Source organism: Pan paniscus, chromosome 11 (assembly GCF_029289425.2).
Source record: "Pan paniscus chromosome 11, NHGRI_mPanPan1-v2.0_pri, whole genome shotgun sequence".
Taxonomy (NCBI): Eukaryota; Metazoa; Chordata; class Mammalia; order Primates; family Hominidae; genus Pan; species Pan paniscus.
The window spans coordinates 118,335,010-118,350,631 of record NC_073260.2 but is presented as its reverse complement, the minus strand read 5'-3'; the positions used below and the strand labels follow the sequence as shown (position 1 = coordinate 118,350,631).

At 38.4% G+C, this 15,622-nt stretch overlaps 1 protein-coding gene and 1 long non-coding RNA gene across 6 annotated transcripts in view; one reads left to right on the top strand and one right to left on the bottom strand.

The window, feature by feature from the left end:
• The window catches only part of LOC134728586 (uncharacterized), a 194,391-nt gene that overhangs the window by 6,948 nt on the left and 171,821 nt on the right, over positions 1-15,622 (bottom strand). The window lies entirely within an intron of this gene.
• IL33 (interleukin 33) overlaps positions 1-15,622 on the top strand; it is a 42,037-nt gene that overhangs the window by 13,731 nt on the left and 12,684 nt on the right. For all 5 annotated transcript variants that reach the window (XM_034967120.3, XM_003823384.5, XM_034967117.3 and 2 more), the window contains one exon: positions 12,038-12,139. In XM_034967120.3, coding sequence (XP_034823011.1) covers positions 12,049-12,139 — 91 coding nt within the window. In that variant the 5' untranslated portion in view covers positions 12,038-12,048. The remainder of the gene's footprint in view (positions 1-12,037; positions 12,140-15,622) is intronic.

Genomic DNA, 15,622 nt, shown 5'->3' with positions numbered 1-15,622 from the left:
GCCTTACTTAGTTTATAGGGTTTCTGTAAGCACTGATCCAAATTACACAACATTTACTGAGTGCCTGCTGTGGATAATTTCTGGGGAAATAAAGATGACTAAAGCACAACCCTTGTTCCCAAGGACCTAGCAGTGGAGGAGGTAGGAAAACAAACAGAGTTGGATATATTATTATATATATAATAGATAAGGAAGGGAGAGAGGAAACAATAAAGTCGGCTTGATTGTGGGTTGTCAGGGAGATCAAAACATTTGAATTGGCCTCCAATGGTTAAACAGAGTTTCCCAGACAAAGGGATGAGGTAGCACTAGCGAGAGGAATAGTTTGAGCAAAGCCATGGAGGTGTGCAAGTGCATGGTGAATTGAGGAATGGTAAACAGTCTAATTGGTCTAAACGTAGAGAGTATGGAGGGAGGGGTAAGTAAGGTTGGAAAAGTTGATGGGGCAGGTAGTGCCAATGTATAGAAATGACTGGATAAGACCACATCCAGGAAAACCATGGCAAAGCACAGAAGTACTTTACAAATGATAAGTACTGTTTACCTTAAAGACATAAAAGAAAGCTTCCCTAAAATCTCACACTATCCCTCCCTCTTCTCACGAGGGGTTTGGCTTGAGTCATAGATTGATCTACTAGGTATCTTTATAGAGTATTTCCTTTCCCTAGGAGAAGTGTTCTCCCCAGGGTCCAGGAAAGTGGCAGATGGAAACTTTCAGAGTGGTGGAGGGTAGGGGACAGGAAGTGATCCAGATTGGGTGAGGAAGGTGCTGTCTCATTACTCACCAAACTTCTATCTTACCTTTTTCTATATCATGTATTCTAATCTCCCTTAAGAAAGAAGTGAAACTGCTACACCCAAGGGAGTAGAGGATTGGTGTGACGCCCTCCCCTGTGCTCCCATCCCCCGCTTCTCCTCCACTTCTGCCCCTTTGCAAAATCTCCCAGAATGAAGTCATATTGTGTTGGCAAACTTAGTCATAATCCCCATTTCCTCTCCTTATCAGCCAGGACCTGTCTTCTTCCACTGATTCCACTGGTATTGCTTCCAGTACCCAGCAATATGTTCATTCATCCCACTATATCCTCATAGATCCTCTTCCCATTCAAGAGAAACCAAGCTTGACAAGGAGATTAATCAAATATAAGGTCCTGGGATTCAATTATGCCCCATTCTACCAATGTTCTCCATGAACTAAGAGAAAGAGCCAGATAGCCCTAATATCAGATTCTGGCTTTGCTACTTCTTACCTATGTGACGTTTTGCAAGAGCCACTATTTCTTCACTTCTAAAAGGGAGACAATCATATCCAAACTCCAGAATCACAGTGACATTAGAGATAATATATGTAGGGCATCAGTCTTACAGAAGACGCCAAACATTGCAGCTACTACTATCATCATTATCATCATCACCACAACCACCATTATTAAGCATCTGAATTAATGCAGACTCCTGGCTGGTCTCATCCCTTCCCTCTTATTGCCCTCTATCTGTTTCTCACATGATAGTCACAGCACTAGTTTAAAAATAAAAATCAAATCACATCCTATGTTACTCAAAACCCTTCTTTGGCTTCTCAATGCACTCTGAATGAAATCCAAGCTTCTTCCTTTGGCCTCCAGGGCCCAGCCCAACCAAGCTTCTGTCCCCTTCTGTCTCCAGCCCCTTCACATTATGCTCTCCCCATTGCCCGCTCTGCTCCAGCCACACTAGCACTCTCTGTTCATTGAGCACTGCGGCTTCTGTCCATCTCAGGGCCTTTGCCCCTGAGGTTTTCTCTTCCCTGTGTCTCTTCCCTTTCATATGTTCCTCACGCCCTTTGGGTGCAGTTTAAATGTCACCTTCTCTGACTACACTACCTTAGTACCATTCTACTTTATCTTCTTTACGAATCCAATTCTTTTTTATCACTGTTCATTAATAACATATTTGTACAACTATGTGAATAACTTCTATCTCCCCAATAGAAAGTAAACTCCAGGAGGGCAAGACAGTTTGCTTTGTTCAGTACTGTATCCCCAGCACCTAGCCCAGTACTAGAAGTAGTATTTTATTTATTAATGTTTTTAGGCAGCACTCCATGCTGTAGTACAAGCAAATGCAAATCCAGCATCATTTGTGCCCTCAGGATCTCGAGGAGGTTAGGATTTCCTTACAATCATTCCCAGTTGTGTCTCTTTTCAGAGAATTTACTCTCTAGGACATCAAAGGTCAAACTTTCTCTTTTCTGTATTATCTAAATTTTCCATAATGAGTATGCATTTTTAGTAAGAATTTCTCATAAACTCAGCATTGTAACAAGACTCATCACAGCAAATCAATCTGATTAAATGAATTTATTTTGAAAGTAAAATTCACAATAAAAGAAGAAAGTCCAACAGCCAACTTAACATTCTTAAAGGTATTAGCATTTAAAAGTGGGAAATTGCTAATCAAAGAGCATTGTCTGACATATAAGAGGTTAGTGATTCAATAAATGATTTTCCAGCTGATCAGATGTAGATAATATGACAATGTGAAATGAAAACATTCATGCAGCACCCCATGAGTTAATGATGGTGGAATACATAGTCCTTGGCATGTAAAGGGTGCTCAATATTTGTTGGATGTAAGTTTCTGGAAGATTTCTTCAGCCAAAGAGAAAACTACGCAAATTTGCATCTTTGAAAATGACAATACCTCATATATTTCTCACTGTTGTTGTTGTTCAGAGGTGAATGACCAACTAATAAATTTCTATTTAAATTATTTTATTTAATTATTATTTCTTGACAGATTAAAATCTTTCAGGTTGTTTCCCTAATTTAAATGTATGTCATTTCCTCTGGGATGTTCCCCACACACACACAAGCACACTCTTTACTCTCTCCCTCCTTTTCCTTCAAAAGCACTATTTCCTATGATTATCTAAAATGTGACTTCCCCTGGTGATGCCATATTCTTAAAACCCACTCCATTTTCTTGTGTGCACATTTCCCAGGGCTAGTAGAGAAAGCCTTTCTAACCCCATCCCCAACCCCGGGCCCAACTACTTAAACTAATGTCTTTCCTTTCTGGTCACTAGGGACCCTGACCTCCTTTTCTGTTCACTATTGCCTCTGCTGCTGTCACCCTTGGTGATTTCATTGCTGTTGTCACCCTTAGTGACTGCTTTGACTCTTTAACACTCCTCAGCAGTTCACCCAAAAAATCTCATTCTGACCACCATCATCATCAGAACATCTTTGTCTCTAAGATAAGGAACACTGGAATTCTTCTGTTTATGAACAAACTCCCATCTTTCTACTTCCTCCACTCCCATTTAAAAAATTCCTTTTTGAACCATTTTTTAAAATTGTGGTAAAACATAATATAAAACATAATATAAAATTTACCATTTTGACCATTTTTAAGTGTACGGTTCAGTGGCATTCACATTGTTGTACAACCATAACCACTCTCCATCTCCAGAACATTTTTTTCATCTTCCAAAACTGAAACTCTATGCTCACTGAACAATAACACCACATTCCAAAGTTAATTCCTTTTTATATTCTCTAAGGATCTGTTTCAGATTTTTCCCACTTATCCTTAAAACTTCAAACCAATGCTTATTTCTCTTAATCTCTGTCTCTTTCAGAACCTACATTACAAAGATTGAAGCCATTTTATAAGACCCTTAAGTTCACATCCCTAGACCTTAAAACTTCACATGTTCTCTCATTCTCTCACTAGTTCCGCCTCTCCTGCAGGAAGAAGTGTGCCTCCTCCTTTTCAAAGCTGATCCTTCTACTTGTGTTCTTTCCCCCTCTCTTCTGTGTCTCCTCTGGAAATATTATATAAGTTTTCCTCTTTTCATTGGCTACTTTCTTTCTGCATTGAAGCATACTCAAGAGTCTATCACATCCCAATATAAACCTCAATATTAATGACAATAATAATAACAAATATATTGAGTTTCTACTGTGCTAAGTGCTGAAAATATATCTTCTCATTTAATTCTCACAACAACCTAATGAGTTAAATTATGAAATTATTATGGGTAATATAACAGTTATTATTATGAAAATTTTCATTATTATTAAGAAACTGAGGCTTCAGAGACATCAAGCAACTTGTCCAAGGTCACCTAGCTAGTAAGTAGCATCTTCCCTCCTCCACACTACTGTGTAAAGATACCATTCTTTCTTTCTTTGTTCCCTTTCATTACTGTATTATACTTCTTGGAAATGTCTTACTTCCTCCTTCTCCACTCTGTGCAGTCCAGTGCAGTTGTTTTGAGATTCCCACCATACTTAAATGACTCCTCCAATGTCTCTTAATCTTCATCCAGGTCTCTATAGTACTCATTACCAATTGTTCCTGCTTTTTGAGACAGTGTTCTCTCTTAGCCTTCATAATATGAACTCTTCTTTTTTCTGCTTCTCTGTCTGGTCTTCTTATTAACTTCGTTTCTCCTCTTTCCCCTTACATGTTAGATATCCCAGAGTTTCATCTTCTCACAGCTTTTTCTTCCTGCTCCACACTCAGCCAAGACAATCTCATTCACTCCCACACAATAAACTATCATGCCTTCACAAATGAAGAGCAAATCCACATGGCTCAGTTTGGCCTCTGGCCACCTAGTTCCAACTCCCTGCTGAAATGTCCACATAACTGTTCCTCAAGTACCTCAAACTCCATCTGCCCCACATCAAACTAATTCCCTGTCCCTGTCACTGAACTCCCCACCTGAGTTTCCTATTATTAACCACTGGAATTATGTCCACTTCCCTTCAGCACCCTGCTTCCCCTCATCCCCAGTCCAGAGCAGGTACACCCACATCCAGAAAGAGCCAAGGAGGCATTGTGGCAGACGTGCCCCTAAACTGGGAGTGAGACTTGGGTTTTAATCCTGACTCAGCCACTTGGTAACTGCATGACTTAGTGGTACAGAACAGGAATCTCTGGGGCCCTTACTCACACCAACCTGCAAGGACTCTATGAAGTACCTGTAGCACTCATCATTCCATCCCCTCCTCGTTAGTCCCATTAACATTGCCCTCACTAGGTCCTCACTGCTTTTTGCCTGGGATATTTTAACTGGCCTCCTAACTATTCATTCTTTTTGCCTCCGTCTCCCTTCTTTCCTTCCTTCAGATGGTGCTTCACACAGACATAAAATTATATTCACAAAACACACTCTAGATGATGTTTCTCATTTGCTTTAGAAACTTTCAAAAGATTAGTGTTGTCCATAGGATAAAATTCAAACTCCTTATTGTAGCATTCATAGCCCTCTGCATACTGGTCCCAACATAACATGTGAAACTTACTTTGTCTGAACTGAATTTCAAATGTAGTTGCGGTATGTATTTGGAAGGAAAAAAAAATCCCAAATGTATTCTTTTTTCACTATCTTTATTTTTTTCATTTTTGGTGACAAGAGTCTCACTCTGTGGTCCAGACCGGAGTATAGTGCTATCAGAGCTTACTACAACTTTAAACTTCTGGGCTCAGGTGATCCTCCCACCTCAGTCTCCCAAGTAGCTAAGACTGCACGTGCACACCACCAAGCCCAGCTAATTTTTAAAAATTTTTTCTGTAGAGACAGGATCTCTTTATGTTGCCTAGGCTGGTCTTGAACTCCTGGCCTCAAGTGGTCCTCCTGCTTAGGTCTCCCAATGCACTGGGATTACAGGCATGAGACACACACCCAGCCCTAACTTATTCTTTATACCAAAAGTAACACCGAGTCAATCAAAGATTTATCTATAAACTATTAAACATTAAAGTTTTAGATAATATCATAAGTAAATTTATTTATAATCTTGGAAGAGGAAAGGTATTTTGAAGCAGAACACAAAACCGGAAGTTCTCAAAGAAAACACTGATTATATTTTACCACATAATATTTGAAAAGTTATGTATGGCCAAAAAATGCCATTAGCAAAATCTAAACATAAATGACACAGGGGAAAAAGTTGTAACACAAATCACAGACAAGGGTCTAATTTCTTAGTTTAGGTAGAGTCCTTAAAAATCAATAATTTATAGAAATTAACAATATACTTTTTTAAAGATGCTCAATTTCACGAAATAAAGGAATAAAATTCAAAACTATCAGATATTTTACACTCTTTAGAAAGGCAAACATTTCAAAGGTAACGACACTCATTGTTGCTAGAAAGATGGAGAAAAGGGTACTCCCCTGGATTGTTCACAAAACTGTTAATTAATACAAGTTTTTGGAAGTCAATTCATTAATATCTGTCAAACTATAAGATACATGTACCCTCTGATCCAGCAATTCCACTACTAGGAGTTTATGCTACCAATAAACTTATAAATATTTTCAAAGAATCACAACACACACCCACACCCACCCACACCCATATACCCATACACACACACACACACACACACACACACACACACACACACACACACACAACTGTCAGTTGCAACACTGGCAATATTAGAAAACAAAAACAAAAATAAAATCTGGAAACAGCCAGTGTTAATCAATAAAAGACTCGTTAAGATATAGTTCTATGATTGAATGCTATTTATAATGTTACTTGTAAAAGAATGTTTCTAATATGTGAAAATATTTATGATATAGTGTTAATTGGAAAATGGAAAAAACAGCTTAAAATATATTTGCAGTATGATTCTATTTTTTAAATAAAAGAGATGTGTATAATTTTTTACATAGAAAAAAGAATGTCAGGATCTACCACACATACACTTTCCTGTCATTTACATATTTTCTAAGTGCACATATATCTTTTTTATAATCAGAAAAAAAATACTTTAAATGTTTTCAACTTTCTGTAGAAAAGAGAAAGGAAAGGAAACAATCTGTGTCCTTCTATATTATATGTTATGCAATAAACACTACCTAGAGCCTATATTGCAAAGATTTTATAAAAGTTAATGATTAACTAAGTGTAACTCTTTGACAGTGCTACAGCTAGGCCGGGTGCAGTGGCTCACGCCTGTAATCCCAGCACTTTGGGAGGCTGAGGCAAGAGGATCACTTGAGGTCAGGAGTTCAGGACCAGCCTGGCCAACATGGTGAAACCCCATCTCTACTAAAAATACAGAAAAATTGGCCAGGTGTGGTGGCACACACCTTGTAGTCCCAGCTACTTGGGAGGCTGAGACAGAAGAATTGCTTGAATCTGGGAGGTGGAGGCTGCAGTGAGCTGAGATCGTGCCACTGCACTCCAGCCCGGGCAGCAGAGGGAGACTCTGTCTCAAAAAAATAAATAAATAAATAAAATGAAAGTGCTACAGCTAAAATAATCTCTGTTTAGGATCTGACGGGAGGAAAAAGATAAGCTCCCACACGTTCTAATGCATTTAAGTAGCTCCATCTGCATTGCCTCATACATCAAATACTGTCATCCAATGTTGCTTAATCCATGTGTGTGTGTCTATATAAGTAGAACTGGGATGTAACTGCCTTAAATACTACAATTGCTGACTATAGGAAACCTCATCATCTGAGATCAGCACTTTATAAATTAGGTGAGTATTATAACCAGTGTGCAGGGATATATGCTGTATATCATTGGGAATAGCAGCAAAAAAGAACAAGTGATGTTCCTATTGCCATATATTCTGAAATATTTCTGATATAAAAATAGGAGAGTAATGAGTCAATTTTAGTCTGAAAAAAATGGTGAAAAGAGTGATCAAGGCAAAGAATTTGCAGGTTATTTGAAGAAAATACTTTTTCAGAATAGGATTTGAAAATATTTCCTGACTATGCTTTTGACTTATCATGCGGTTCTATAAAGGGTGTTGACTTTCTCTGTGTCAATGACTCCACCGTAAATGTGGTATTTTCAGCTTCTCTATCTTGCTCAATTATGCAAGCTAATACCGGTTTACGGCAAAGTTCTTCCAAGTGCGTTCTCTCAAACTAGTCCATGAGGGTGATAAGAGGGGAGAAAAATGTTATGAGATCAAATAACTACTGAAAACAATAGTTAAACAAAGGTACCCATGAGTCTTCAATAAAGGACTATCAACACCTTTTCTATGCCAACATGAATCTGACTCTCCTAGAGATAGAATGTAGATTGGAACATTTCCCATATTCATTTGAAAATGTAACTTTTTATTAAAATATTCTAAGATTATAAAAAAAGTAACTTTTTTTAATGACCAGGAATTGTTTTTTCTAGGATATAAGTATCTTTGGGTAGAAGAGAAAACAAACAACATCAAGGCAATGCAGTTTTTATGTTAGTAAAGTGTTACTTCATTATCTACTGTGTGCAGGTTACTATTTAAACTATTTTATGTACAACTTCAAATACAACTACAATTGGGTTCCCTATGTTATTATCCCAAATGTGTGATTACAAATTAACAACCATATTCAGAAACTTATTATTTCAAAGAAGTTGGACAACTGCTTTGTGTATAAAGAAAGGCTGAGTGTTTTGAGTTAAATTCCCAGTTCTGATTATTTTCTTCCTGTTTTGAGGCGGAAAGGGAGAAAGAATGGAGGAAGACAGGATAGGGAAGTACTGGCATCAAGATGGAAGTCAGGAGGCTAGATTCTGTTCCTGGTTCTGTTTCATAATCCTGGGCGAGGCACTTAATCTTCAGAGTTTCAGTCTACTCATCTGTAAAGTTAGGGGCTCAGTAAAATGATATGTAAGATCCTCTGCTTCTAAGCATTCTTGACCAACAAAGGTAGGAGAATCAGAGGAAGAAAATAAAAGTTCATGTGAAGTCTTCAAGCTGTGTGAGCACATTTACTCCCATGGCAAGACTGAGGGACAGAATAGGTAGTCTTCAACTGGCTGACCACTGAGGATTTTGCACATGGGACTGGATGTAAATAGGTGGCATGCACATAATGTTATAGCAGTTCTACCTAGACAAGATCATCTGGAGTTTTAGCCTCCAGAGGTTTGTCCAGGGACAAAATAAGGGTGCCTAAAGTTTACCTTCTAACGAGTCCTCTAACCCAAGAACTCAATGCTCTTCTTTTAACTGCTAGAAGAGATTATTCATATGAAGCTCATAAGAGATTTAAGTTGTAACCACTGCTGGGATAATTTGGTTTGTTTGTTTGTTTGTAGTGTGGCAAAACAGGAGGCCAATACTTAAAAAGAAGAAGCAATAATTATTGATAGAATTGCAGGCAATGTCAGAGAGTTTAAGACTGGAGAAGAAGTCCTGCTTCCTCCACAAACCACAGCACAGTGTCATACCCTGATGTCGAAGCCAGATTGCAGAACCATACTAAGAGAATATGGAATTTTCTGCAATTTATGATACAGAACTCCATATTTTTTCAGTACAATACAGTGACCCAGCTTGATCATCAAGGTATCACATCGATTGATGTCCCTTGCTTGAATCAAGTATTAAATTGGGGGTTGCAAGATGGTGATTTGTCTGATCCTGAGAGAGAAAGAAGAAAGAAACCAGCTAGGCAAATAGGGCAAAGTCCTCGGCAGAACTGCTCTTCTAACAAAGAGCAGCCTGAGAGATCAAGCCGCAAACATAGATAAGGAAGCAAGCTCCAGCACAAAAGAGTGCCTTCTGTGTAATCAGCAAATTTCAAATTTCATATACATTCAGTTGGCCTCAGTGAACACATTCCTTTCCTTTTTTGGTTATATTCAAATAAGGAAGCTTGCTCAGGAGGGCATGCTTGAAACATGCCTACAGCTACACAGACAAGGGGAGTTACACTGAGCTAGGCATGTCCACAATGGAGGATTCTATCCCCAACACGTGCACAGTAAGGGAAGTCAAACAACATGAAGTAACTTAGGCTACGAGCCCACATGCACACTGGAAGGACAGCGTGGGGGTTGTCAGAAATTCATGCCTTCTGCAAATGACACACCTAGTCCTAACAAGTTTTTCACACCTTATGTAAATAAAGTACCCCCTCCCCACTAGCTCATTTATAAAAACCCTTGTATTCCACTATAGAACAGCAACCCTTTTTCAGGGCCCCTCTCTACAGCAGAGAGCTTTCTCTCCTTCTTTCATTTATTAAACTTCTGCTCTAACCTCACCCTTGGTGTGTCCACCTTCCTTGATTTCCTCAGTTGTGGCACCAAGAACTCCGGGTGGCATCCCAGACAACAAGGCCTATTTCAATGCTATCATTCCTTCTGTAATGACTAGACCCCTCCCTATTCAACTAGCCTCACTAGTTTTTTAGTGACTCTGCTTTCTGGCACAACAGGATGTTCCATGTTCACCACTACTTTACCAGCTCCAGATCTGGAGCAGCTGTTCCTTTCAGTGGAGAAAGTACTAAGAAACTAAGATATGGGCACACCGATATTGCTGACTCATATTTAACATTCCATAGGTTTTCTCATGACTTCTTTTATGTTTGTGTCTCCTTTCCCCTACAGTCAAAACCATGTAACATAATGTATCTACTTATTTCCTCTATACTAAAGTATAACAAAACAGTCTCAGAACTTCAGTACCAGTATTTCCACTATCTACAAAAAGAGTCCAACTCTGTAAAATAGTTGAAGAGATTTATTCTGAGCCAAATATGAGTGACCACGGCCTGTGACAAAGCCCTCAGGAGATACTGAGAACATGTGCTCAAAGTGGTTGGTGTGCAGCTTGGTTTTATGCATTTTAGGGAGACATGAGACTTCAATCAAATACATTTAAGAAATACATTCATTTGGTCCAGAAAGGTGGGATAACTTGAAGCGTGGGGTGGAGGGGTTCAGCTGGGAGATGGGTAAGGGATAAAAGACTACAGTCAACTGGGATCAATAAAAAGGAATGTCTGGGTTAAAATAAAGGATTGTGGAAACCAAAGTTCTTATTTGCAGAGGAAGCCTTCAGGTTGTAGGCTTCGGAGAGAATAGATTATAAAATGTCAATTCTAATACAGTGGTATTTGTGTATCTAAACATATCTAAACACAGAAAAAGTAAAGTAAAAATATGGTATGAAGATTAAAAAATGGTACACTTGTATTGGGCAATTAACCATGAATGGAGCTTGCAGGACTGGAAAATGAGTCTAGGTGAGTCAATAAGTAGTGAGTGAATGTGAAGGCGTAGGTCGTTACTGAGCACGACTATAGACTTCATGATCACTGTACACTTAGGCTACACTAAATTTATTTAAAATTGTTTCCTTTTTCCATAATAAATTAACCTTGCTTACTATAACTTTTTTACTTTATAAACTTTTAATTTTTTTAATGTTTTGACTCTTGTAATAACACTTAGCTTAAAATACAAACATCATACAGCTGTACAAAAATTTCTTCCTTTATATCCTTATTCTATAAGCTTTTTTCTATTTTAAACATTTTTAATTTTAATTTTTTACTTTTTACACTTTTTCCTTAAAATCTAAGACACAAACACACACACCCTAGTCTAGGCCTACACAGGGTCAGGATCATTAATATCACTGTCTTTCACTTCCATATCTTGCCCTACTGGAAGTTCTTCAGGGGCAATAACATGCATGGAGCTGCCATTTCCTATAACAATGTCTTCCTCTGGAATACCTTTTTGACAGAACTGCCTGAGGCTGCTTTACAATTAACTTGTTTTTTAATAAGTAGAAGGAACACGATCTACAATAATGATAAAAAGTATAGTATAGCAAATACATAAACCAGTAACATAGTCATTTGTTACCAAGTATTATATACTATGCATGATTGTATGTGCTATACTTTTATACAACTGGCAGTGCAGTGGGTTGTTTACACCACCATCACCACAAACACGCAAGTAATGAATTGTTCTAGGATGTTACGATGGCTACAACAGCACTAGGTGATAAGAATTTATCAGCTCCACTATAATCTTGTGAGACCACCATTATATATGTGCAATCCATTGACCGAAGCCTCATTATGCAGTGCAGAGTACCATATCCTAGCATGAATGCATAGTTAGAATACTATGTTCAAACTTTACTGAAATAATTATTTCCTCTATATGGTTATGTTACCAATTTGGTAGTGAGCTAGCCACAGTTGTTTCCGTTTGTTTTTAAGTTGAGACAAATGAACTAATATTATATTTTAATCCAACAGAATACTGAAAAATGAAGCCTAAAATGAAGTATTCAACCAACAAAATTTCCACAGCAAAGTGGAAGAACACAGCAAGCAAAGCCTTGTGTTTCAAGCTGGGAAGTAAGGACTTAAGTATCTCTGAATGTTTTACGCACTATTTTTATCTGTTATCAAATATTTACTACTCCAATGTTTATACATGCTATCTTATCAAAATCTACTAAGAATACAAGAACTAAAATAAAAAGAGATGGCACATAAGGGTATAATACAGCAGACTGGTTTTGAACCAACCATATATAGCCAACTTTGGCATATTTGATACATCACCAGGCAGGAATAGCTGAGATAATCTGAACCTGTGAATAGTGATAAACTTAATTATAGCCTTTTATATCAACCACTTTTTGCTCCACACACCTCCTGCTGCCAAACCCCCAAAACCTTTTCCCTGATAAACTAGCAAAATTTTAAGCAGGTCCACTTTTATTCAACAAATATTCATTAAGACCTTTGGTGGTATCAGGCATGTGGTCTTAACTTGCTACTACTGATGAAGAAGAGAATAACAGATGAAGATATTTGAATAATCATCTTAGTCAATTTGTGTTGCCATAAAAATATACCTGAAGCTGGGTAATTTAACCCTTTTTCCATTTAGAAAAAAAAGTGCAGCTTGCTGCCAGCACTTATTTAATTTTACATAAACATCTCTTTGAGGCTGAAGCAAATCTGATTTTCAATGCAAAAATAGAATACAAAAACTGTTCTTGGGAGTTATTTCTAAACAGAACTACCATCAGCATTGTCTATTTCAGAAAAAATGAGATTCACCAAATGAAACTTCAGCAAGCAACTAACTGTTCAAGAAGTGTTCAAGAATGTTAACATCACATGTAGGAATGCTACATTTTCTAGGATTTGACATTTTCAGCGATCAGGAATTACTATATTTTATCAATGAAAATACCACTACTAAAAACAGAATGCTATAAATAGAATGATGTCTTTTGTTTCCAAAGTTGATATACTAGAGAGATGTAAAAATAATAATAAAAGCAAGATCTTTCGTGGCAAAGTTATCTTAAACACTGCAGAAGCGCTGCCAGTAATTATTCTCTGGGCAAATTGGAAAGGGTTAAAAACAAAAGAGGTTTATTTGGTTTACAGTTCTGCAGGCTGTACAAGAAGCATGGTGCTAGCATCTGCTTCTGGTGAGGGCTTCAGGCTACTTCCACTCATGATGGAAAGGGAAGGGAAACCAGTATGTGCAGAGGTCACATAGGGGGAGAATAGAGGGAGAACAGAAGCAGGAGAAAGAGGAGAGGAGGGACCAACCTTTTTTCAACAACCATCTTGCAAACTAAGAGTGAGAATTCGCTCTTGTGAGAATGGCACCAAGCTGTTCATGAGTGGTCTGCCCCATGATCCAAGTACCTCCCACAAGGCCCCACCTCCAACAATGGGGATCAAATTTCAACAGGAGACTTGGTGGGACCAAACCAACCAAAGCCAAACCATAGAAATAAAGCAGAACCAACAAACGATGCTCAAGTCTATCTAGCTGCAAACTCAGAGTTTGTAGTAAGACAGAAGGTAAGTAAAGTCAGGTGGCAGCTATAGCTCTGAGATTAAAGGGCTGTATAACTCTTTGATCCTTAAAATTATCTGTCCTAGGAAAGAAGCATGCAAATTTATTTATTTATTTATTTTCTGTTGAGACAGTCTCACTTTGTCTCCCAGGCTGAAGTGCAGTGGCACCATCTCATCTCACTAAAACCTCTGCCTCCTGGTTCAAGTGATTCTCCTGTCTCAGCCTCCCAAGTAGCTGGAATTACAGGCACACACCACCATACCTGGCTAATTTTTTGTATTTTTAGTAGAGATGGGGTTTCACCAGGTTGGCCAGGCTGGTCTTGAACTCCTGGCCTCAAGTGATCCACCCGCCTCAGCCTCCCAAAGTGCTGGGATCACAAGCATGAACCACCGCACTTGGCCAGAAAGCATGCAATTTTAGGATCTGTTTTTCATATGGGAGCAGTAACACAAAAGTAAGTTAATGGAGCCTTGGTGAACAGGAAAGAAAATGGAGGATAAGGAATGATGGTGGGGACTGGCATAACCTTGTCCTTCATGCTCCTTTCCATTTCTCTGTACATCTTTAAGGCTAGAAAAGAAAGCAGAGTTAATATCATTTCTGTCTCATTCTGTCTTCCCTGAGGCTGTGGCCCACCCACACTGTTCTTTGGTGACCAGGGAAAGCACTAATTTGACTGTGGTTTCTGAACAACCAGGAAATCACAGCTAAACCAATCCTTTTACTTGTAGCTGAGTCAAAATGCTCTCTGTAGAAACAGTGACTCAGTGACTTTGCATCCCTAAATTGCCTCTCATAAAAAGTAAATTTTCTTTGTACCTCAGGAAGTATGGGCTCTTTATAGAAACTGGAATGAGGGAGTGGGCTAGAGTTTATGCCAGAGTTGGTGGTATTGATACAAAAGTTAAAATGTAACCCCTCTTTTAAGGGAACAGTGGCCCTAACTACTTACCTATACCATTTAGAGGACAGTGATAAAAATAATCTCAAACTCATTTGTATGGCTTTACAAATACATCACATTATTTTAATTGGCCCTTAACAGATCTTTCTTTCCAATAATATTGGCTCAGTTGAATATTGTCCTCCGCTCTTATTTGCAGGAAATATGTACCAAGACACCCAACAGATGCCTAAAACAATGGATAGTAATGAACCCTATATATACTATGTTTTTTCCTACAGATACATACCCATGATAATGTTTAATTTATAAGTTAGGCACAATGAGAGATTAACAATAACCAACAAAAAAGTTGAGCAATTAGAACAACATACTGTAATGAAAATAATGTGAATGTCTGCTCTCTCTCTCAAAATATCTTATTGTATTTCACTGTGGGTAACTGAAATCATGGAAAATAAACCCACAGATGGGGGCAAGCAGGATAGAGTTACTGCACTAAAACTGTGATTATTTAAACAATCCTGGTGAAAAATTTGACAGATATCTCTGGGGTATGTGACAGGTGTAAACTGCTTCTCAACTCAAAATGCAAGATATGTCATATCTTGTTTTTCTAAATAAGCTGCTGCTCTAAGATGCCAAGACACAAGGCAAGAAAGCACATTCAATTCCTTCTCTTCTCTTGAGCTACCAGGATCCAACACAAGCCACAGTTCACAATGCTACAAAACTTAGTAGCCAACCACTGCAGGTGTCCCCACAGTCAGTCCCACATTGTGGTCACCCACAGGGCATTTTGCCTCTAATGCCAGCAGGGTACAGGACTTCATGACCTGGAGGAAAGCCTCTCACAACCCTTCCCTTCCCAGTTTCCAGGAAGCTACTTCCCTACTTCCCAGGGTCAGGCTTTTCTCTTCTCCTACTTTCTTTCCCCCACATCCATCAACACTTTCTCTTCCCTAAAAATCCAGCCGTCTTCATTCATGGATCTAGCCAGAGGTCACAATATGGGAGCCTTGGGATAGATCCATTCAGCAGGAGTATTTTATTAGGATTGAACGGTGTTATTGATATTTTCTAATTGAGTCAATTTTTTAAA